The following is a 25,881-nucleotide window of genomic DNA, read 5'->3' on the forward strand; positions in this document are numbered from 1 at the left end:
GCGGGTCGTTCACGTTCACGGAATAATCGTCCCTTTAGGAAATAGCGTGACTATTCCCGCGTTTGGCATCACGTTACGTTTTCGCGCGCGGCACAGCGTGGGACTAAATGCATTTTGTTTGGCGATATTTCATAGCGATAAGAGAAACAAATGCATATTTTATCAAAATTTCCATAATAAAATTGAGGGACTTATTAAAATATTATATTGAAGTCGTAAAATCTTAATCTAACGGTATTCATCGCAGCGAATATCTTGATGATCATCGTATGATATTCGATGGAGTAATGGAATGTTGATGCTCTACATATCACGTATAAATGTAAAGTGCAAAATCTACATCCATAAAATAATAAAACGATATATCGTTATTATCTTGCAAAATACAATTTTATTGCATTCTATGCAAGACTATAATGATACGAGAATATAAGTAAAATCGAAATTAATAATCTTTTATCTTAATCGAATTGTCCAATATATATCAAACAAGCATAAGAGTGAAGCAATCGAGTTTCTTTCCACAATAAATTTCTTAAAGTAGATTGCGTGTAGTAAAATTATACGCGATGAAAATTATTGCAGCTTCGAGCAGATACTTCGTGGTTGTCGATTGCGACAATGTATCGATCTATGACGCGTCGCGTTGAAGCGAAAATTATATTTGTCGTCTTACTTAGCTTCGTTGTGAAGAAATCCACAATGTTGTGCGAATAATGGTTACGCTAAACGCGCACGTAAGTCATTCGCGGAATCGTCGAGAAGACAGACTCGCCTGATGAAGATCCACAAAATCGACTTTCTGTCGATCTTGTTGGAAATCAAATCTGTGGAATCTGGCGATTTCATTCAAATCGATTCGTACTCCTTATTTGGCGATAAAAAAAAAGGTGAGATTTCCGATTGATTCGCTTCACGTAAGAGAAACTTTTTTTTTCTCCCTAGATTGTCTTTAATCATTTCTAATATTTATTACAATATAATTTTTAACATCGTGTATTCTTTTTATATAAATAACTATATTTTGAAAAATTGTTTTACTACAATATCGGTCGAGTCTATTCGAAGATGCGTTCACTTTCTACAAGTCATTTTACATTTCTTTTCACGATCACGGACGATTCTGATTTCTCCGCGTCACTTTATGGTGTTACAAATCGGTCCAGGATTCCGGGCATACCACCTGATTTGAGATAATCTCCAGCTTCTCTCTCGACGGATTTGTCGCACGCGCCCGTAAATGGCGCGTGCTTTAGTCACTGTACGCGGACGAGAACTGGTTGCTTCGCCGTTGTTGTTACTGTTGCTATTGCCGTCGCGCATTGCGGCTCGTCGTCGTCGTCCGGCTGTTCCTGGTGCCGAGCCCGTATGTGCGTACACGTCCAATGACCGGACGAAGGACTGCGCAAAAAACTTGAAAAACCGAGTGAACGCGCGCTCGCATGCACGGCGTTACGCAATCTTGCGAATCCCGTTGTCCCGCTTCGTCGGGGACTGTCCGTACGCAGCTGACCGAGTGAACACACACGATGACCGGACCAGGATCTGGCGACGCAATCGCCATCCGCGAAAGACAAAGTCATCCGCGGCGCTTTAAGAACGTCACTTTTCCCAGTCCGCAGGCGACTCGAAACCCAATATGGCAGAAGCGCGGCACCGGATCAATTACACCGCGGGAGGACTTCGATCGAACACGCAATGTCCGTGATACACGTAAATCGATACGTAAATCGCACCTTCCTAATACTGTCACGCTGCAAAACGTACACACGTCTCTCGCACCCGATTTCTCTCGTGTCTAAACCGAATTAAAAGTGAACTTTGTCGCGAAACTATGTCTCACGATTACAGGATTCTCAAAGCTATTTAATTGTCGCAAACGTTACAACAATGTTCGATAATATTACATACTGCAAATAATAATTTTGGTAATAATACTGCGAGATTTTGCTTGAATCTTACCTGTCGCTTGTCGATTACGATCTACGATTTCGATCCATCGAGTCACGATCTCTCCCTAAAGCAGTATAGCTTAACAACATCATTATTATAGTCAATTCAGAAAAGTTGTATTGGATTTTTAACTAAATAAATTCAAAATCGATAAATACGACTTCTCGATCGCAGCCGCATCGAATTGGATTCATTAATTTACGCGTACTGATAACTGCATGACGTTTATATGACGACATCCGAGCGTAACCGAGCGACAAACATGTGCTCCATTAATCCTTGGAATTATCGATACTTCGTACGAACAAGTTTCTGTACAAGTTTCTGCACTCGGCCATTCGTCGTATTACTCCGGATGACTCACAGCGATGACATCGATGCGATGATCATCCGGAAGTCCAGCGAATCATCGAGTACTACGTGCTACCCGACCGAGTCGTGGGCCGTGAATTTGGCCACTGTGGGCACTTCATCGTTATTTCATTACTCCCGATCGGAGTGTATACCGCTACATGCGAACTTTCGGGATTTCGGCCCGTTACCAGCCCGCCCACGTGGCTCTTCGTCAGATCAGGTGAAGTCCGTGTCCTTCGGCAACGACGATACAAATTATTTTTACATTTCATCTTCCGCATCTTGTTCTGTACCTAACGTGCGCTACGCGCTAAATCGATCGTGACGTAATGTTGTAATAACGGGGGAAGCGTGGGAACGCGAGTACGTTGCATAGTTGCGCAGAATTGCCTCCTGCGATCTCGTAACATACGATAACTACACTTTAACAAGGCACAGGTCGTGTACTCAATCTTAAAAAAAGAATCAGGTTAACACGGCTGAAAGCCAAATCTATATCTACTGGGGCATGATAATTACCTATTTAATTCTATTCTTTCAGATTATTAAAATTCGCTAGCCTTCATTTTAAACGATATTCAACTTGAAAGTTGGCGTCAATTTTCTATCTATTAATATTGCAAGCGCAGAAATAATTAAAGAAAAGGAGAGAGATTTTAATTGTTAAATTAAAAAGAAAAGTCGAAAATTGTATGTTTATGTAAACATTTTTGAGCATAATTATTGAAAAATTATCAACATAAATATGAATCGGAATCTTGATAGTCCGGCATTCTGTTTAAGTGATAAAGCCGGATGATAACATCGTACACCAAGTAATGATATTTTCAATCTTGCCTTGCGCGTTACACTTGATTGTTCATTAATGTACTTTGATTATTGGAGCTATAATTCGTGTCTGCTCTAGCATAAAACGATAAAACGCGATCATGTATAAGTTCAGTGGCTAAAGGCGACTACGTGGTAATAGACCGAAACGGTAGTCTTCTATTCGCTGTCTACCGCGTTAACGCGAAAATAATGGAATATGTACTGTTAAGTTTCGAGCAAACGATGCTATAATAGTTTCCGTTTGCGATAAACTACAGTGACAGGCGCTTTTAGCGAACGATAGAAAATATGTTCTTGCTTACTATCATCCCGAATATCTCGCGCATTTATTAATACTGTATAAAGAACGACAAGTGTTAAACAAGCTTGATTAATGACAGCGATAAAAATGAGCGACGAGTCAAAAACAGAGGCGTCCGATTGAGTTTACTATTACGTTTCTATGACTCCTTGACAGCTAAGAGCCGAGACATCTGGAGAACGTCCGACACTTACGCGATGGGCTCTCGTTAATCCTCATCATTGACCCGCGGCGCGCGGTAACGGTAGCCGGTCGCAACCCTTCTTCGTCCGCGTTTTCAAAGACAGACTTCAGGAAAATTACATACGTATGCATCTAGGACAACACGTGCGTCCACTCGCGTGTCGCGCTCCCGCTGCGTTTCCTTGCGCTCGTCGCGGTTTAGTCGCAACAGTCGTAACTCTCTTTTCTCTTTGACGAATTCGTGAGGATTGCACCAATCGGTCTCTTTCCGTTTGCGTAACGCGCGATCGTTCTGAAAAGATCGACCGCGCGCGTTCGTAAACGTGAGGTCGGCGTCGCGGTTGGACATCGGTTGCGCAGGACGACGGCGACGACCACGAAGACGCGGCTCACGAAGCCGCGCGCGTCCGCTGAATGCTAACTATTGCTTCCCAAGGGCGCGCCGTCTATGTAGTAACAGTGCGATGCGATCGCACTCGGGCGTGAACTGGGCCACATGCGAGAACGGTTGGCCGCTTGTGCTCGTGCTCGCTCCGCTATTTAGTTCACGCGATCGTATCGGCCCTTTGCGCGATGCCGATACCGTCCCTACGCTGTCGTGGCATTGCTATTCGAATCTTAAACGTTTCAATTGCCATTGCAGTAAATTTGGCGCCTCGATGCGATATTTTATTTAAAATTTGCAACTCGTTCTAAGTGAAAAGATAGAAAGACAGCAAAAATATACCATTTATGTTATAATTTAAAGACATCTAAAATCGAGAGATTGATAAATAATTAGTGCCAATGTTTGTCTTTTGCGATAATAAAAATAAGGTACTATTCGCGAGTAAAGATTTAATTTACAACGGCGGCGTTTTGAAAATCGCGGATTTAGCAATAATTCGAAGCGCCGCGTTGATTGTTGGCAAGGCGGCAGCGTAGAATGTTGTCGGATCGACAGATCCTTTCATAGATCGCGATTTATTGGCTCGTAAACCCGGCGTGAAGTCGACGGTCGTCGCGCGGTTTGGCCCACATACGTACGCAGTTCGTCCCTTCTACCTGTGCCCATACCGATCGTAAATCGTCGCTTTATACGATCGGTTGATCGCCGCAGTGTGCTGAAGCGCGGTTCGCGGTTTCCTTCCTGAACCGCGCGTTTCATCGTTGACCAATACCGATGGGTGCCACGTTGACGCAAAAAAATAAATCGCGGTTTTTCCATCGGGGTGACTGATCTGTCAGTTCGACTTGGCAAACTTACGGATCCACGCTCAAGACATTGGAGACACACTCATACATTTACATATTATATATACACGTTTGTGCGAGTAACGATAAATAAATATTTGAGAGAAAATGGAAGAGCAAGATATATTATTTAATTTAAGAGTAATGAGAAGAATGAAAGTTAAGAAGTAAAAATTAAAAATAATTTTTTTATTTGTATTAATTTTAAAAAGTCGCGGTTTCTCAGCAGATATTTACAATTAGTCGCAAAGTAATCGCTACCTAAACCGATTAGACAATTCTTTAATTTCAGTCCCATTCAGTCATGTAGCAAAATTAATTCCAAGTTAATCTACGCGACACATTATCGATATGCTATCTGAAATATAGGATTTATAGATCGGGTAACTTTTATCGGCCGAAGCTCTCTGAACGCGTTTGAACAACTTTTGCCGGTGCAATCTGCCGCGTCTGCAATTATCGAGTGCTACGACTACGCTCGAGTGCTATCGTCGGCTCCCAGGACGGCGCTAAGCTCCTCGAATCTCGCGCTCTTTACTCGCGATCTCCCGGTATCTGTTTCGCAGCGGTACTTAAATGGCCGGCAATTAGAAGACGTAATAGCCGCAGTTAAAAAGGCGCTTCCACGAAGTCGCCGACTGATCCGCCTCGTGCGAACCCGTACACACACGACGCGCGGCGAGTTGGGGAGACAGGCGCGAGGAGGAACTGCGAACTACTCGCGGATTCTTGCCGTATGTTAACACGCGCCACCTTATGCCCATCTTAATGTCGCTTTACGAGAGAGCTAATTGTACCAGGGGAGATATCGCGAAGAGATTGGGTCCATAATCGGCTTTACGGCGCTCTTAATACGAGTGTATATTCCCTTGAACGCATCTTCTCTGCCATTCTTATCACGGTGCCTTTTATTCTGCTTTTCTCCTCTCTCTCCCGTTTTCTCTCTCCTTTTCTTTCTTTTTCGTATTATACATTTTATTTTATTCTCTTATCTCTAATTGTCTAAAAAAATTTATTTTTTTTATGAACTACATTATTGTATCAATGAAAATGTTATTTGAAAAAAATGAAATTTCGAAAATAGTAAGTATTTTAAAAAATGCTACTTATCTTAATATTTGAAACAATTTTTTAAATATTTTTTGACATTATTATTATTTGAAACAATAGCAATTCTAAATCGAGTTTGAAAACACTCTGTATTCAGTTTTTGCCGATCATCGCGATTTTGTGCGAGTAGCCGCGATTGCGACAGAAAGAGAACGTGAACCGGTGTTCTCGACGGTGACACACCGATACGCGGACCTACCCGGTGGCGGTGTCTAAAGGGCGTCGCGAGCCGATATATATCGTCGTACAAGAGCGGCCTGGCATACTCGGAGCTCTAGCACGAAAAAGGGAAAATCCAAACTGGTCGCTTAATCTGTCGTTCGTGACGGGACTCCGACAATCCACTGCGGCCGAGAAATCGCCGGCGCTCGAGGAAATCGAACGGCCGAATGATTTTTACCACGCTGTTCTCGGAGTGTTATCTCCTTCGCCGGACTGCCACTTTCGTTCCGCTCGCCATCGTCAAAGACTCCGAACGTGCTCCTTGATTTTCCTTAAGTGTGCGCTTAATCGCTGGCCATCTGTTCACGTTTTAATCTTTCGGCGACCGTAACGGCAATATCATTTTTACGTCCCCTTGATGCCTCGTACATTTCATATTATCTTTACGTTTTATTTTATCTCATCAAATCGCTTCACTGATTTAGCAGACGCTGAAGTGTATAATCGTTAGATGTTCAAATGAACATTGCGAACATTCGTTGCGACACACGCAGTAGTTAAACATTGGACAATTTCTATGGACTGTATATAGGTGCATCGTTGACTCTTCGAAGCGTCTCCTCCTCTTCCGCTGTCCGTGTAATGTTCGCCGGAAATCGTTGTTACTCGTCTAAGTGTCTTTTCGAATTCTCGTCACCGGAAACTCGACGGATTCCCGGTCGAGATTGTAAAAAATCAGAGTTTAATGCGATGACTCCGTCGCGAAAGTAGTCCAGACTATTTCAGGTCAGGAATGACGCTTTTGTGTCGGCCGTGTCCTCGATCGGCCGTCGTCGTTTCGGCCGCTCGGGCTTCGAGCCCCCATTGTTGAACGATGAATAAACACGTCCCCTGAATCATGCGCCATTTTTTTTCAATCGAGGAGAGGGAGAGGAGCAAGGCGAGAAGCGTTGAAAAATTTTTGCGATGTCGGTCGCGCATAATGCGCGAACCGTTGAGGCTTCGAAAAACAATGGCATTTGCATCATAAATAAACGCGACGCCTGACCCGAATCTCGGTTGCCTTCCGGCGCGCGGTTTTAACGAGCGAACGAGATTCTCCAAATTAGTGCATTGGGCCTGAACTGCCTGAACAACGAACCCAAATGAGAGGACGGGACGCGGGAGGAAGAGGCTGACAACAAATTGCTGTCTTTTAGCGATCCTGCCTGTGGCTCTGTTTCACGCTCGGCCTTCAAACGGTCTGGCTCTCCTTTATTTGAACGCGTTTACGAATGTGGAATTTGGACGACACTCGAGAAACCGCATAAAACAGAAAACGCATTGTCTATGCACGAGTTTCTCATCTATATTTATAATGCAATTAGCTGCGGTATTGTCGTTACTTAGAAAATCACAATTTTTCTACGCTTCTATTTGCATTCATTCTACTTATCACGTATTGACCGCAGAGCTTCCATTTCCTTCAAATGCATTTCGCTCGTCATCGACATGAATTGACGAAATAATTTTTTTATTTCTACGATATTATCGCGCGATAATTGATGTCGCGATCCTGATACGTGTTTGAGGTAACGTTATATCTTCAAACTTTCGTGAATTCGTAGAACACTCACGCGTGTTTGCTTCTTGCGGCACCAAAAGTGGAAGAAAGCCATTGGGAAAGATCCAGAGCAAAAGGGGCCACAGTCGTCATCGTCGTCGCGCGCGAAGAGAACTGGAAAGAGTAGGAGAGATCGGCCTCTTCTCGATGTTACGCGGGGAATTCGAGACAGTCGTTAGTATGCTAATGAGTGTCCCTCGTTTCTTCGTCCGTGACCGTGGTGTGCAACCGCTAAATTATTTCAAATATTTCCAAACGTCGCGCGAGGAGACCAGATCGATTTTGGGTTTAGAAATTAGAGATCGTGAAACTTAACGTGCACCTGTGGTGCCTAATGTGCGTGTTAATGTGCATGCGTATAATTCTTGCCGTTATATTTTTGTGCCCCTCTTTCTTCTCATCCTTCTGCTCGTCCGCTCCATATCAGGACCACGATGACGCCGTTATATTTCTCGCGATAACATCGAAATTCTGTAAGAGCGTCCCACATGGCGTCTCTTTCCATTGGTATATAGTCATAACCAAAATGACGTACGCAACATGACGGCAATATTAATTTCCCGGGCGGTATCGCATTTTGTATGATCATATCGGGCTATCCGCGATCATTAATTAAACACGCGGAGGACATCAATTAATTCCATGCGTATACGTGAGTGATAATAACTATATCGCGAATCTCGATGAGCAGTGGCCGTAACTGTGTAACGGAAAGAACTGTTCAACTGTATATGTGTAGAGCTAATTTGATCGTCCGATTCGTGATTAATTCTGTGCAATAAAGTTTTTTTTTTTATGTGATAAAAGTGGAGGTTAATTTCGGTACCGTTATTTAAAAGTTCTGCGAGAAGACGACCGGCGATAGATTTTTGACAAATTCGATTAAGATACGCAACCGTCTCTTTTACTCTGGACTTTAATGCGGCGATATATTCTCCTTTCTACAGTATCCCGGCTCATTTTAGTCCACGAGAAGGAGAGTCTAATTGACCTAAAAGGCGTTATCTGCTACTCCGTCTCCGGGAAACCGAACGCGCGAGTCGTAAGGGTAATCATTATCCGTTGTTGCCTTAATGAGGTCCAATTACTATCGGATGGGTCACTTAGTATGCGGTAACGATATTCTACAGTGTATAGCACACATTAGTGGGACGAAAGAACGAGAGCCAAGGGTCAACACCCCTCGGAGACCTATGTAAGCGCGGCTTAACGAGACTCGATCGTCGTCGTCGTCGTCGTCGTCGTTTATCGGTACGACATGCGTGCTCGCACACCATAGGCGTACGCATTCCGGCGCACGTGCGCAATCCGGAATCCACCTGTTGAATATTACTCCCTACTGTGTCGACCCTGCGCGTTCGACACGCGGAAGCGAATCGAGATAAGATCCCTCCTTTCGTAGCTTTCCGCTCTTGCGCGTATTCCATATTTGTCCCGGGAAAACTGTTCCTACGAGACGATTTTCCGGAGAGTTTATTTTGCCACGTTGTCGTAAAGTTTTCAAATTACAAATTGTCGCTGCTTTAAGGGTAACAAGGACAAGATAAAGCGTTGGGAAATCATACAAATCATCTTTTACTGTGCGATTATTGCGCTGGAAGTAATGACGCACAGCGGCGTACTTTGAGATACGCTATCAACCCATACGTCATTATTTCCAGAACACTCATCGCGATTCACCACGACGCAAAGCTTCGTCGAACGGGGACGATCAAAGATAATCGATTAGTCGCGCTCGAGTCTCTCGTCCACTTACGGATTCGAACCGCGGGCAGATGATTTTTTTTCCCCTCAGTTGCTTCTCGCACGCTCGCCTTTTCCACATATCGAACTTTCTCACCTCTTTTCGTTGACCGTGATTACCACGAGGATCCCTACTACCGGCAATCTTTTCGTTTACGCATCTGTCACGGCTTATTAAGTTGCCTCTTCTTTAAACTAGAGTGCGAAACGCGTGCACGCATCGCATACGTCAACTCATCGTCGGCGTATCGACTTTTACGACTTCACGAAGTCTTCGCAGCAGGTTAATACCGCGTAGAAACTACTTCCGTCTGCTTTTTGTGCGACGATTGTCTTTTCGAAAACGAATCGATAATAAATCACTGTCTCACTTTGTTATGTTTCTTCTCAAAATTGCATTTGTTGTGTTTTAAATATTCCTTCTATTTCTTCTTTTTCAAATTTTGTTTGAAATTACTTTTTGGTTAAGAAATTAAATACAGAGAAAAACGAAGAGATGCGTCAACTTGCGTTAATTTGAGTCAATTTTCATTACTTTATAATTTAAGGCGTCATATACGAGTGATAATTTTTTTAGACCATGGAATTGTTATTTTGTTTTTTATACATTTTACATTCTGCTATTATTATATGAATAAATGATTGGAAGCGTTTTGTATTACAATTATATAATAATTATTTTAGAAACATTAATTATGTTGTATGTAGATATAAGAGTAATTATTATTTAGAAAGAGTGGAAAAGTTTTGCATATTATTTTTCAGTAATCTACTTGTATAAATATGGTATTTTTTACATGCTTCTTTATTATTTTTATTTTCTTTTTTATTCGCTCGTTAACCTTGTACCGATTTTCTCTCAACTATGCATTGCGAATTTCAAGTTATAATTTCGTGAAATGTGAGACACTAGAGTTACTTATTACTTGAAAACGCGATGGAACCGCCACGCTCGACTTCATAATTACGCTTGCGTTACTCTTTAAAGTGTGTAGAATTTGCATCACAAATGTTACATAACGTACGGCTCGACAATGAACGGATTGTATGACGAGATGTCGCCGTGTGAATTCTCATCGTCACATCACAAAGTCCACGTATGTAACCCGGATTCGTCTGGTAGATAGTCTTATTACTTAGAAAACATTACTTAGAAGTTGTCATCGGATTCCTCTTACCTTGCAACCCTCGCATGTGAACGCCCCGAAATGAAACCCCGCTGCGGGCTCGTCGCATACCCTGCACTGTTGGTTCATCTGCAATTATAGAAATTATACAAGTTATTCGAAGGGGATACGTCAGAGTCAGTTACTTCGGCTCATCCTTGAAAGAATAAAGTGCGGTGTTACTGGGTGGTGGGGGCGACGAACCGGTTTTCTACGTTCGCTTCGATTTTTATTCCTCCCACGATATCTTACGGATGTTCGAACAGGATTTGGAGTACGGGAAAAGTAATTGGAAATATATTGAAACTTTGACCAAGCGAGTATGCTAATAATGATAGAGAAAATATTCTCAAGTCACGTCTGTCGATCTCGTCTGTTGTTCTTTTTTTCTCTCAGTAAAGTAGTCGTCTAAGAAGTATTTTCAGATTACACTACATAACACGCGACGTAAACTCACAATGATATATATTGTGTTTGTACGAGATATATTTTGTGTGTATCTTTTGTAGAGATTCGGTATTTTTGGGGTCGATTAGATCTTCGCCCATGGGCATGAAATGGATATCTGAGGAATCATTAGGTTCCCTTCTTTCCTGAATCTACGTTTCCCCACCCTCTCGTAACATTCGAATCGAAACTCGTTTTAACCCACTGGCGTGTCATAAATCAACGCTATCTCGACAAACGGTGCCATCTGCCTCGACTCTGTGTCGAAACGAAGATCCTATTTTTTGAATAAGCTGAAATAAAATTAGACCATTGATGATCCGATAAGGATATTACGATCGACGTTCCACATCGCGCGAGTATTTCGATCATCGCGATATAAAAATTCCCGATTTTAAATTAATAGGAACCGGAGAAACCAGCTCTCGAAGCTCTTATATATCGTACATTTATAAAATTGTATCTTTATACGATACGTGTTGTTTTTGACATACTTAAAATAAAACGATTGAGTTATACTTTAAGTCGCGATACATCTTTTTCTTTTAGATAACGAGTGCAAAATACGGGTTTATGGTTCACAAAACACATACACACACATAGAATGAAGAAGTGAGAGATGAAGAGATTTTATCCAAAGTAGTTTTATCCACCGTGAAATGCGTATGTTTCTGACACTTGCTTCTTATCTCTGGCAAATGACGCTATATTGTGACAAGCTGCGCACGTCGAATGATACGTTAAGAGTGCGCGCAAAAAAATTAACTGCGTTCGCCTGCCGCGAGCAGTCGCGAGCCGTTTCGGGACGGGGACCACCTGCGGATTCGTTGATTTAAAAATATAGCCGCGACCGGTAGTCGTTTGGGTTGGTATACTCAGTCCGGGAGATGAAGTTCCTCGAAAGGCTGCTCTTTTTTTTTTATGTAAGATGAGAAGAAGAGCACTTTAACGAGAATTCAGAGTGACGGTAATTAGAGCTCCGATACGACACGATCTTGCGCGCGCGCTTCGTCTAGTCGAGCCTTTGTAATTGCTCCCCCCGAAGAAAATGGGCTGCCGCTCGCATTTGCCGAGGAAGACGAACGATAAAACGAAAGGAGAACGAACTAGAGAGAAAGAGGAGAGGAAGAGGTCCGCAGGTTCGTTAAGGTTTCAAGTTTTTTCGCGATGCGGTTGCTTAACACCCTTCTTCTCCACTCGCTGCGCATTTTGTTGATGAAGCGAAAAACTCTTCTCTCCTTTTCTCTCTTTCTCTTCTGCTCGGCCTACTTTCTTGATCGATCGAATTTTGCGATTCTTGTTCACGGTAATCATTAAATCAACTAATCAGCTGACGATTTTAACGTCTGTGCGTTCGATTCGTATTTTCGATGTTATTTTTCAAGAGGAGTTTTAGAAGAATACATTTCGTATTCTTTGTGAATATTATATATTTAACTAATAGAAATCTGTAACGGAGTTTTTAAAATATAAATAAAAATATTGTCACATGAAAAATATAAGAAAGTACGCACTTAAATAATTTAAATAAGTTTCAGGATTTTTAGATATTGTGCTTTTGCAAATCTGCATATTTTTACTCTGATATAAAATCTCTTCAATAATTTTTTCGGCCTTACAGTATAACATCTTTGAAAATGTTTGAAATATTCGGCGGATTCTTGTCGACTATTCTCTGATATTTCTAACGCATTCCGAGACCCCGGTCGTTCTAAGTGGGTTTAAGAGTTCGAGCAACGAAACCTAATACAAAACCAAATAGAACAGAGTACACGTATAACGGAGCCATCGGATCGCGCGTGCTCTCGAACGAACAGACGCAGGAACGAACGGTGCGGGATGCACATCGTGAATACGAAGAAAACAATCAGCGCGAAAGGTCGAGACGCGTGAGAGATAAAGACTGTGATGCGAGCATCTCGGAGGTGGAGCAATTGCAGACGAAAAAAAAAATCCGTTGCCCTAATAACAGAATGTCTTCGAGGAGCGGTGTGTGCCATGATTTGCAATAAATCACAGAGAGAACGCGTAAAGGTCCGTCTACAATAGGACTGGCAGTAAGTAGTAAATTAGTAGGACGTATGCAGTAGCGTAATTTCTACAATCTTGTCTATTCACAATAGTAGTGGAAGCAACAAGATAATTCGCGCACTTTAGGCATGCTTAAAAACGCGTCGAATGAACCTAATTTCATCGGTTATCGTGGTGAGGAGTGTAAATTTAGATATAAGAAAAATTGCACTGTGCCTTTTGCCTTTTCTTCTGCAAGATGCGACGTATGCCGTAGGCCGTAGACACTAGCGAAGTGGAAATAATTTATTTCGCTTACGGCTACTGCTACGATTTTCTAAACTGGAAGTAAGTTTCTTACAGCTTACTGTTACGTCCCAAAACTCCTCATTATAGACGGACCTTTAATCCAGGCCGCCTTCGCAGTGGATGATGTGTAACTGACGGTAAACCGTACTATCTACGCGACTGACCCTATTGATTTTATAAAATATCACGCTGCAACTGTTTTTGGCGCTAGTCCATAGGTGTTAATGTAGGTCAAGATAAATTTATATCGTTGCAACCTTTTTGTACGCAGAGTTGCATCGACTTCGAAATATCTGCTCGACCCTGCCGAATTCATCTCGCATACAAATTCGGTGTAACACCGAAGAATGTTTCAATCAATACGTACATTGACGCGACGGTCACAGAAAAAGAAAACAATACGCGTGACTTTTTTCAATTTGATCATTGATGTCGTTGACTTCGTGGCTCGTAGTTTTGTGATGCAGTGCAGGGGAACAGGTGAAACGAGAAAAGAGTTAAGAAGAAAGGGGGTCACGGGGGAGCCAACAGTGTAAACACGAGGTACCTCGTACCCCAGTTTCTGTAGATAGAGTCAATATTTGCCTGGCATCGGTGCGTTAATGAAGTCGATCGCGACTTGCCGTACCTGCTCCAAATATCAGCTTGCGGGCCTCGACGATAGCGACAACGATGACGACGAGGAGCAGCAGAAGACGGGTCACGTGTGTGATTCTTTCACTAGTCTTTCGTGTGCGTGCTGCTCACACGCGTCTACGCGGTCCGTATACCTGCAGACGGGGGCACATCGTAGTTTACGCGCCATTAAACACAAGTTCCATGTGACGTTTATCCCTTTATGAGGCGTTTTTCGACCTGAGAGTCAGAAGCGCTTCTTTTGTCGTCCTTAACCCTCGCTACCGTTCTTACAACCCTTTCTTTGTGCCGACTTTGTACGTAGCTTGATCATCATTTTCATAATCATTTTGGTAATGGACGACGGAATTCTTTCTCCTTTGTACTTTCTACCATTAAAATGAAGGAAAACCATTAACGCTTCATCGAGGAAATGTGAGAAATCTCTATTTTTATTATAGTTGAGATTTTTTTCCCTTAATAGCGCTAAATCATCATCTCCCCTAATAGCGCTTAATCACTATCTCCCTGGGGGCAAAATGTAAATGAAGCTGATTGTGTAATGTGTTTTCTGTGTTGTAACAAATAATTTTCTTGAACCTCGAACTAGTTCACGTCGAAGTTCGAAGTTCTCGTGTTAGAGTATGAATGATGACCAGTGGTAAAAATCGCATGTAATTCATATGGGTCACGAAGGCACAAGCAACATAAGAAGAAATAAAAAGACTAGGGAAACATTTCGATCACTTGCGACAGTTGCTGCCGGAGGAAATAGAATCGTTCAATGAAGAGAGACGTAGAATTAGATAAAAATAACGACATCATTATCGCTTGTACAGCGTCATGATTGAAACAACAGTCTATGTTTTTTTGTATACGATTCTTCTAGTGTTTATGGTTTATTTAAAGAAGACAGATAACTCTACACATATTCGTACACATATTTACAACGAATAGACAAATGGCGATCGCTTACGTTTGAAAGCGCTAATTCGGAATACTCGATGATACTATGCGAGGATCGTCGAGGAATCTTGTTTCGCAGGACACTTTGCGCAAACAAGGGTATAATCATTTTCCCGTGACGTTCGCCAGGCGCGTCCGTCGTTATAATTCTTCGCGGCAACGAGAGTACACGCTAGAAACGCAGTTTGCGCGATATAATTAATCGGTGGTATATTAATTCACATATTTATTACATACCGCGTTAAGAATGAGCACTTGATTACTGTCCAGGCCGTGATATACGGCCGGCGATTTTTCTGCAGCGCGTTAATGAGTCAATGAATCTACTCGAAAGAAGCAGTCGATATATCACCCGGGATACGCGTTCGCGCGCACGTTTGCGCACGAAAGTTCCTCGTCTCGATGTTATCGGGACGCTTAATTATGCGCGGAAGGATTACGCTCAAATAAATGCATACGCCGTATATAATCAACTATTACCGGATTACATAAAATAAACAGGATCTTGCGCGTACACAAACGAGTATGAAGAGTCTCATTCGGCGAAGTGGGAGGCGAGTGATGTAAAAAAGAGGCTTCAGAAAACTGGTTCTCTCGTCGGATATAAACGATAAGTTGACATCACGTGAATACAACTGATTATGATTATTCGCAATATAAATAAAAAAAAAAAGATAATGTCACAAATCAGATTCTATCTGTGCTACCGATACCCATCGTGTGCGTATATCAAAAGAGAAGGGAATGCAGTTTTCCTATTGTAAAATCAACGAAAATCCTGGAAAGTCCCTAAAAAGGAAGCGAGATGCACGCGGCCGATGCAATTTGTATTGGCGTCGATGCGTTTTTAACGATCCCTTTGATGGATGGTAGCCGCTCATTCACAGACGCGTCGATCGAATCCCTGAAAAATGATGTTGCGCATCGGCTCGCACATTCTCAACGGGAGTATATAGATGTAGCAACGTGCTACTATATAGGGTGTATAAAAAGCTGCTGCAGAAGTCTTTACATAATTACGTAAAATCAGAAAAACGATAATTGCAATATTGATGGAATACGTAATTTTAAATTAGGAGCAAATTATATTGAAACTTAAATCTTTTTTGCTAATTAAATTTTGCGGAGGCAGCAAATAAGAGCTTAATAAAAATTTTAATAAGTTTTATTTTTGATATAAAATTGCACCGTGATTAACTCTGATACAAGAAGTCGAATTTCGATGAAAATGTGAAGGAAAACATGTAGCGAAATCTTTATTAATAAATCAACTTTAAATTGTTCAAAGAAACTCTCGTTGAAAGCGCATAATTTTTTATCACACCCTGTATACAGTCCATGAGCATATGGCAAGGTAGGCAACAGAGTTCCTTTTCGGTTAATATGTTTTCGCGATCCACAATGCGCCCGGTCGGGAGCCAAAGACAATTAATAACCTTCCGGAGTATCATTTATCGCGACAGTTTAGCCTCACGTTAGAGCGAGCTCGTCCCACCGTGGAGCGCGAAGCGTATAAACGCCCTGGTGCGCAGGTAGCCACGTCGTAGATGACATTGTCTGCCTCCTCGAGCCGTGACCGATCCGATTTTTAACAGCGATTTTGCGTCCGCCACTCGAGAGTCGATCGAGAACCGCGCGCTACCCTCTCGCACTTGTGGGAATCGCGATGGGTGCTCCTCTCGGAAGTACCGTGGATTCGCTATGCCCGCATTATGCCCTCGTGCATGTGACTGTCTGGCACATGTGCCACGTCGCTCCAGAATCTCTAGCTAAGAGCAGCTGCTTGCACGGAGACGCGATGGCGTTTCGCGAGCGGCACGTTCCGAAGCGCTAAATGAATACATAACGTTGCATGCGAACTCAAAGGGGGAAAAAATTGGTGGCCAACTTGGACAGGAAAACCAATCGTTGCGTCATCGTAGTTCGAATTACACGCGGTATAATATGCGAAATGGGAAGTTATAAGGATTAACGTGGAAGAATGTAATGAACATATTTATATTTTCGTGAGATTTATGAGAAAAGTAACGATCAAGAGTCTGCGCGTGTGTTTTATGTATGTCCAAAGGAGCATATTGCACGCGATTGTGACTAAGCGGTGATTTACATTCGCGTTGCGTTTTGCCAGATAATGTTGCGTGATTGTTGAGATCGTGCATGGTCATCTAGATCGTGATAATTTACTTATTCAGGACTTTTATACAAGCCCAAAAACATGTATTGTAATAGTCGACTGTCTAGGTGGAAGAAGCGTATCACGACATTAAGTAAGTCATCTAAACGTACAGCGAAACAAATGTTTCCTTCCTCGTAAGAACTTTCTTACAACAAACCTTTTACATTGCACGTTTATCGCTTAAATATTTAATTAATCATCATGTCTCATAAGGAACATTCGAATAAATATATGATTTCTCTTGAAACAAGAATAAACAATCGCGGAGTCGGAACTCGTTAAATAACCGCGTATTATAACGGAAGATCCCTTCGAATATATAAAAGCTCTGGGTTTTATATCTGTCTTCTGCTTACTTCCAAGACGCACGAGACCGGTATGCCTCGCCGGCGCAATTTAATCTCCCTTTATTTGGCGATTAAGCGCGCCACCATTGATTTATAATCTCATAAAAGGCCGAAGGCACGGTCCTGTAACGACGTCGGCAATATCGCAAACCGAAAGAGCATCGGGAAGATTTCGCACGCGTGTATGCGTGTACACACTCGCGCGTAAGCCGCGATGCAAGTGCGATTTCTACGTTTCGTTGACGAAATCCCCGAATCTCTCGATATTAATTTAATAGCACAATTTAAACAATAACACGGTCGAAAATCCATCAAACTCTCATCGTTAGAGATTTTACGGATTGGGAATTATATCTCTAGAATCACGTAAATATTGATTAATTGATTTGTTATTAAAAAATTATTGTTTTATCTTTTGTATCATCGTTATATAATCGTATTTTTTTATTTGATGTTTGCGGAAATACAATAATAGTTCGCGCAGCGTGATATTCTCACTATGAAGCTAACGATTCCAGGCAACTACTTCCCCAGTTCAAGATGTAAGCGCAGTACTCGAGGATATGCATTCGTGATTATCTTTTGCTCTCGTCCGCGGCGAGTTTCACGGTGTACGCGATAAGACGATCGGATCGTCCACTCGGCGCGGTTGCCTTCCGCAGGCACTGTTGTCATTCTAACGGAAGCGGGGCCAAGTGTAGATCGGTGTAATTCACGAGTTATCGCCGAGTGAACAAAGAGCATCGATTTAGATTAGAAAAGTAACGGGTAATTTGCGTGCACGCCGTTAAACGCGCCTTTTAAACGATACAGATAAGATAAAAAGAGACATTTCCACGCATTCGCACGTTTCACTTAACTCCTGCTCGACCGCGGTGTTTTCGCTATGTCTGTTCTAAGAAAATATTCTCATATACTCTGTTCTAAGACTCACTTTTTTTTTTTACCGAAGTTCATTCTAATTCACTTAGAAAACAATGACATTTTCTAATGATTGCTAAGTCGCAAAGATAACAATTCAGTTTGTGGACTGAAAAAAATTTAGTACGCAAATGTTTTCTTACGGATCAATACAAAACGTGACGGCCATGTGAGAGAGTTGGATTTGAGAATGCAGAATCCTTAATCGAGCATTTCATTTACACTTTGCCGCTACAGTTAGGTCAGGGTCTTAGGCTCCATTCGGAATCGAACAAAAAAAGATAATACGCGTATTTGTCACGACTCTCGGTACTTCCTGCATGACTTGTAAAGGGTGGCAGTGTAGTGGCGGCAAAAAGGCGTTAAGTCAGATCACGACCCCGTGACGACGACGAGCCAGGAAGGGGTTAATATGCAAATAAGACGCGACACGACGCTTTAGGTCGGTATGCATAAAAGATTTGCGACGTCGGTTGCACTAACATCATGCAAATCTAATCTTTGCGTATCACTAGATCAGAGATGACGCGATGGAATATTTCGGCAATTATGCATGTATGTTATGTAACAACAAAAAGTACAAATACATCAACATGAAAAGGAACAAATACACGTATGATTCTTCTATATTTTTAAACATTGATTTAAATTTATGTTAAATTGAACTTTCTGTTTTATATGGGGAATACTTTGTATTATTAAAGATTTTGTAATATAAAATTAAAAGTTCTTATTTAAAAATTTGTGGCAAAAAGTTTTCGTAAATAATATTAACATTTTCGATGGTGGAGTTAACGTAGAAGTTTCGCGATAAATAATAGCATTGCACAATTTTTAGCTTAACCTATATTAAATGTTTTATTGCGAGTCTGTTTACGCTATATATTAGCTTTTACTCCGCGCGGGAACATCGGTGTCCTCCCTAACTCTCATATTTAACTTACCGAAATGAAGATGCGTCCCTGAGCGTGCACGCAACTCGACGCGCGAGTGTACGCGTGCACGTGCATGAGCGATGAATCGGAGCGGGAGAAAGATCGGAGACGAGAGAGACGACAGAGAGAGAGAAAGAGAGAAGAAAGAAAAAGAGGAGATGCGCGATTCTCCTCTCGGACCTCTCTTGAGTATAGAACTCACCGGATATACAAGTGGGTAATAACCGTATGAAAGGGTAACAAAGGTGGCTGACACACCGCGGTCGATGTAAAGAGCAGGGGGCAAGGGTATGGGCGCGGGCAAGGGAATAGCAATAAATATATTTTGACATGGGAGAGCCTTGCCGACGGTCTTATGCATAATAATTGTAACGGCCGTCTCTCTCGCACTTGCACGGTACGGCACGTACGCACAACGTACGCACGCGGGCAAGACGTCGTCGCTCTCGGGCCCTTTGTGTTCGCCGAATTACGGGTGCTGGCTAGCAGTAGGCAAATATTATAGCAACAGGCGGAGACGAGGGGTAGCGATAATGTTTTCATTTGATGACGACTAACCTCGACTAACCGCACGTGAGATCGCACATTGGGGAAAGGCTCCCCCTATCTGCTTCCCTCCTCCCCCCCTTTCTCGGATATTCGCGAAAATGCGTAAGGGAGCTTCTTCGGAATTTACGAATGCATGTTTTTTGAGTAAGTTATTGATATTATACGGAGTGTACTCAAAACTCAACGGATTAAGTCCATAAAAATGAAACTTTTTTTATAATTTTGTTTTTGTTTATTCAAAGTAGCCTTCTGAATCTATCTGTAATATATTTTAACGATTTATGGATATTTCAAAGCGTTAATTGTCTTTCAGAGAACACTTTTTATCGATACTTTTTGTCACAATTCGATTATTAAATGATAGTTCTTGGAAACTTCCAGGCTCAATCGTCTATCACATTCGCCTAATTTGGCTTTATGTGAATTTTTTCTAAAATAAACAAGCTAATAAAAGAATATTATTTTAATTGAAACCATAAAGCGACGACACGCTCTCTAAAAACCAAACTGGTCGATATATTGGAATAGTCATTTCAATCATTTGTAAAGCGTTGTTAGCAATGTATAAACTGGGAAGAGAAGACCATTTTGAATATACAAAAATAAAATTAAAAAAAATTTAATTACTTTGTTTTTATCGAGTGTCTCGTTGGATTTTATACTATATATACACGAATAACCAATTATTATAAATTTAAGAATTTACATATAAGAAAAAGAACAAAACACATATGAATCTTAAATTTTATGTATCTGTAAAACTTTGGAGAATTATGTCTTGCGGAATGAAATTAATTAAATGAAAAATGATCTCACGTAACCTAATTTTATCACGGAAATAATACGTGGAGTCTGTGTTTGAGCGACGAAAAAGAAAATTCTTGCAACACTACTCCCGTGCGATTTCGTAATAAATACAGAATCGGAGACTTTAATGCTTGGCGCGTTGTACACTGAGAAATTTAAATGCAAGCTTGTTGGCATTATTTGTGTCGTATATTAATGGTATTTATCAATATATTTTTTTACGAAAGAACCTCGTGTATAAAATAATTATAGTAGCAAGTTGATGACATTAATATTAATAATCAGTAATAACAGAATATTATACATATAATTAAGTGTATCATTAATTAGAAATAGACTAAAATATTATTAATAGTTTATTTTTATAAGCTTGTATCGAAACGTGTAAAGTAAAACTCACCTCACTCAAATAAATTTGCGATCCACGCAATCGTCAATCCCGTTTCCCGGATCACTAAGTCAACAAATAAAAAGTGTTCCGAAGCAACTGTTCCAGTCCGTTATCATATGTCACACATCGTATTTCTTATTTCCAAGAAACATTCCGTTTGCTCTTATTATGCCGATTATGTCTTATCTTCGATCACATATTTCTCCAATTATTTAACGTTTGAATTCGAAGAAAGTCGTTTCTTCCGCGTGATAGCCGGAGATCTTCTTGAAAGGTCTGCTCCAAATTTATCTCGCTCTGTATTAGACCGCTACCGGCGGTGTCATGCCGGTCGTTTCAATTCTGTCGGTCGAACCATACAATTTCGATTGATCGTAATTCACACACTTCCTCGTCCGATATTTATTCTATTCCTTTTTCTCTCTCTCTCTCTCTTTCTTCTCCTTCTTTTCTACTTCCCCCGCTGTTTTCTCGTGATTTTTTCCTTCGCCTCTTTTCCTCCTCGGTCGCTGTGCTCGTCTTTGTATATACTCTCAATCTCTCTCTCTCTCTCTTTCTCTCTCTTTCTTTTTCTCCCCCCTCTCTTTCTATCTCTCTTGTATGTGCACGTGTGACGGTGCGACTACGACGATGGACGAGAAAGGACTGGTGCTGTACGATCGCTCAGACCTGTTTGACTGCATCGAAGCGCCTAAGAAGAACCGTGCCGTACCGAAGGAACGATTTTCCTCCGTATAGTAAGAGCCATCTGGGGAGCTGTTCTTACCCATCGGTTCACGCCTGTGCTTGGGCCCGCCAACAGCTCCAGTCCGGGCCCGATCGTCGACCAATCGGTGTGCACCGGTTCCCGGTACCTGTCCAAGTGCCACCCATCCGTCCCCACTTGTAACCGGCTCCACCACTCTTGAAAGATCTAACCGGCCCTCGCCAACCGCAAATATTGCCACTCCGCTAACTCGTTCGTTGACTACAAGTTGAATTTTTTATCACAGGAATATATATAAGTGTGAACAAAGAGAGAAAGAATAGAGAGAGAAAGAGGGAGAAAAAGGAATGAGGGAGGAGAGAGGTACACTAAGTTATTTTATTTTGTACTTCCTGATCTATTTTTCTGTTTTTCCTTTTTCTCTATTGATAAATAAATCGGGATTAAAAATTATTTTAATTACGCTCTAATTAAAATAATATAAAGCTTTATAATGATACACATTTTTCATTCTTCATTTTCTTCTTACAACTGTATACGTATAATTTTCTGTTATTATTACATTCTGTTATTATCACACGGACGTTCGAACAATCACACCACAGATTTTCCACGTAACACGTTTTTTCCTGGTTGAAGTCACAGGTATTTTCAGTTTTCTCCGATGTGGCGAATATTATGGCGGTTTCTCAAGCGTAGACAAGAAGTTTCCTCGTCACTCGTTCGGTATTCGAAATAGCACTCTTACGACGCTCCAGAATCCGGCTGCGGAGAGACGAGTTCTTTTCGCACGACGCTCGCGGTTTACGCCTTATGTCGCCGATACGGGCTTTATTTGCGTATGCTAAATGGTGCACGCACGTGGTTTCCACATTCTCTCGAATGGCTAATCACACCGCAAATAATCGTGAACACGCGGCGTGAATCCTTTAGTCTTCAGACGTACTTTACGACACGGCTTTACCATTCGGAGCGGCCATATTTTTCTCCTATGCGTACTATACGGCAGTTTGTAAAGACAGTTTAGACAGTGGAGGTTTTTTTCGTGGAATTAGCGAACTCCTATTGGTAACCTTGTCTTCTGGACATTATTTATAATTGAACATTATTGGACATTATTTATAAACGTAGCTCTTTAAAACTGATTATGGTCGCACTGATTTATGGGACGTAATCGACTTATAAATTCTATAATGAGCCGTCATTTTCACTATTTTATATTGCCTAAATCCTAACTGGATATAACCAACTGTTTATGACATTATGAGTTGTTGTTTTTATTATTATTTTAATATTGTGCTCTATATTTGTCATTCTAATTTATTTGTATTTGTCATTAGTCTATTTGCATCGTTGTCAAACAGGTTTGACAACGATGCGAACAGATTGCATATTGCATATTCTAGAGATTGATCATCATGCAAATATCCAGATCTATATAAATAGATTATAAAAAAATATGAAATTAAAAGAAAAGTAGGAACTGTACATATTTCTTTCTAAGAGCAAAAAAGGCGATGGCTTCTTTTGTTCCTTTCTATGAATTACATTGGTCATGGGAATAACCGAAAGCAATTTATCTAGTAACCCTATAAGTAAATAGAAGTATAGAATAAATCTATAACACAATATCATTGTGGCCACAATGATAATAAGTCGAATACAAAATCATTAAATTAGCACTCTTGTTATGTAGGCATATAAAAAGGCAGCTGTTAATGTTAAAAAAAAATGTAATAGATGTATTTTTTTCAACACAAATAATTCTAAATAATATTTCACAATTATAGATAAATTATAAATTTTAATTACCACCCTATTGTCAGAAAGATAATAGAATAAACAAAGAATGACAAGTTTATATCCTAAAACGATTAAAATTAAAAATTAAAAAAATAAAAGAAAAATTTTATACTTTTAAAAAAAGATTAATATTAAATATTTTCAACATTTTTTAATGATCTTTTATTATCTAATATTTTCATTTAGAACGAAATATTGTTTTATTTAGGAGTATTATTTCTAAATGTATTTCTTAACATATTATTTGAACAAATAAGAAAGTATTACAATTATTAGTGCGATTTCTCAATCAAATAAATGTTCTAAAAATTATTATTATTAAAAATATTTATATTGTTGATAAGTCTTGTATTATACATATACAATATGTATACACATAAGAAATTATTTTTTATAATAAAAAATAAATTTTATAATAAAACGGTTAGTGGGACATTTATTCTACATTAGAATTTGTCGTGCTCGTCAAGAATTACATTGGCATAGATCAGTAACCCTTGCTACGTACTCATGTATCATTATAATTCAAAACGGAAGTGTTTTAACGGTAGCAATAAAAGAAATAGCGGAAAACTAATTACAACATGGCCGGATAGAAGGACCTGCCGAGTAAAGAATCGTGTAAGTTTCAATATTGCAATCGTCATGCAGGAAACTAGCCCGATTCCTACGCAAGCTAAATCAGTTGGCGCCTGCCGATTTCTAGATTCTTTTCCGAGAAAAGAGCTCACGTTATGTTGCGGTATAAATTATTTTCTCTAAGAATTTTAACAAATGTATTAATCCTAGAGATTAATTGTACTTTATTCTCTCCCTTTATCGATTCTTTCATAAGTCTGTGAACCCTTTCGGATCGGAGAATTCCGATCTTATTCTAGATCTAAAAAACTTTAACGCAACTATTCTCTGAATTGACGAATGTGTAGAAATCGTGCATAATACTTTTTATGACCGGTTGTGGTCGCGTTATACGGTGGCGAAGTATCTACGAGCGATAAAAGTTCCTTAGTTTCTGAAGCGAAACAGGCCGATGCCATTGTCCGATTGTCGCGGTTGATGATGGCAAAACTATGAAAACAATTTTTTTTTAATTGTTTGGAATTTAAAGTTGTAGCACAATTTCCGTTCACAATTTCAATAACAATGCATTTGACATATAATTTCTAGATCAAATTGTTAAAAGTTTTTTAACGCTTTGAATTCTTTACTATTTAAGAAGAGCAACAAATCGCCAATTAACTCGCCTTTCTAGTTAAAAAGGAGAAAGAAAAAGAAAGAAAAATGCGTTTAGATGAAAGTATCAACTGCAAAAAATATATAACTTATAAATCTTCTGACAGTTTCTTGTTTACTATAGAAACTTGTTAACTTCAAGATACGACACTACAGAATATCCTCACAGATTTTCTAATCGTAGTTAATTTACGGCTGTTTTCGCTAACTAAATTGATTGTTTGAAAGAAGCATTAACTTATTATACACGGAAAAACCTACATCAAAGAAAATTATCTAATTTTACATTATAAATTAATCCAATCTTTAGCCTATCTTGTTTTGATTTATATTAATTTAATTTTTTAATTAGAATTACTACGTTAATTCTGTCTATATTTTATCCCTCGCCAAGTAAAATGTCAAACATTCTTCGCTTACAAAAATATTAGTTTCGTTGTTGGTGCTTTTAATTAATTAAAACATGTTTTCGGTAATTAATTGCGACCAGTTTATCAAAATGGGTTTTTTACCGACATATTGCCATTTTTGGTATAGAATCCACTGTCAGGTACACGAAGTGATAATTGCGACACGTTTTAATTGCGATTTTACTCTTTAGACAACATCGATATGATCTCGAGTTTTGTACTAGAATTTTACGTTCCATGCCGAAAATACAACGGTCTAGCGATTGAGAGTGAGATTGTCACGGTGATTTACTCACATACAAACGTCATCGTTAAAAAATTGCTCTCCTTGCTGAATCTTCTTTTCAAATCGTGCCCACCTCCCACGTGTCGTGCTCTTTGCTCTTTCGTAAGCTGGCCCAATTTCCACGGTAGTGCGCCTTATAAATCGCCGCACACCCCTCCGCCTCCATTTTTTACGACCTTAACGTAAAACACCGAGACGAGTCGTCCTCTCACGAGAAAGATAACGAGCACATTTTTTTCATTTTTATTCTTTTTTTTTCTTCTTGCATTCTCGTTTCTTCTACCCTTCTCGTGAATTCGTCGGAATTCATTCGCTACTCGTTCAAGAATAG

At 40.3% G+C, this 25,881-nt stretch overlaps 1 protein-coding gene across 1 annotated transcript in view; it reads right to left on the bottom strand.

Moving 5' to 3' along the window:
• The window catches only part of LOC105830304 (protein embryonic gonad), a 32,141-nt gene extending 8,464 nt beyond the window's left edge, over nt 1–23,677 (bottom strand). The window contains exons 1-2 of the mRNA XM_012669543.3: nt 21,122–23,677; nt 10,652–10,729 (exon numbers count right to left, since the gene is read on the bottom strand). Of these exons, the coding sequence (XP_012524997.1) occupies nt 10,652–10,729 (78 nt within the window). The 5' untranslated portion in view covers nt 21,122–23,677. The remainder of the gene's footprint in view (nt 1–10,651; nt 10,730–21,121) is intronic.
• Between the last annotated feature and the right edge of the window lie 2,204 nt (nt 23,678–25,881).

Source organism: Monomorium pharaonis, chromosome 3 (genome assembly GCF_013373865.1).
Source record: "Monomorium pharaonis isolate MP-MQ-018 chromosome 3, ASM1337386v2, whole genome shotgun sequence".
NCBI lineage: Eukaryota > Metazoa > Arthropoda > Insecta > Hymenoptera > Formicidae > Monomorium > Monomorium pharaonis.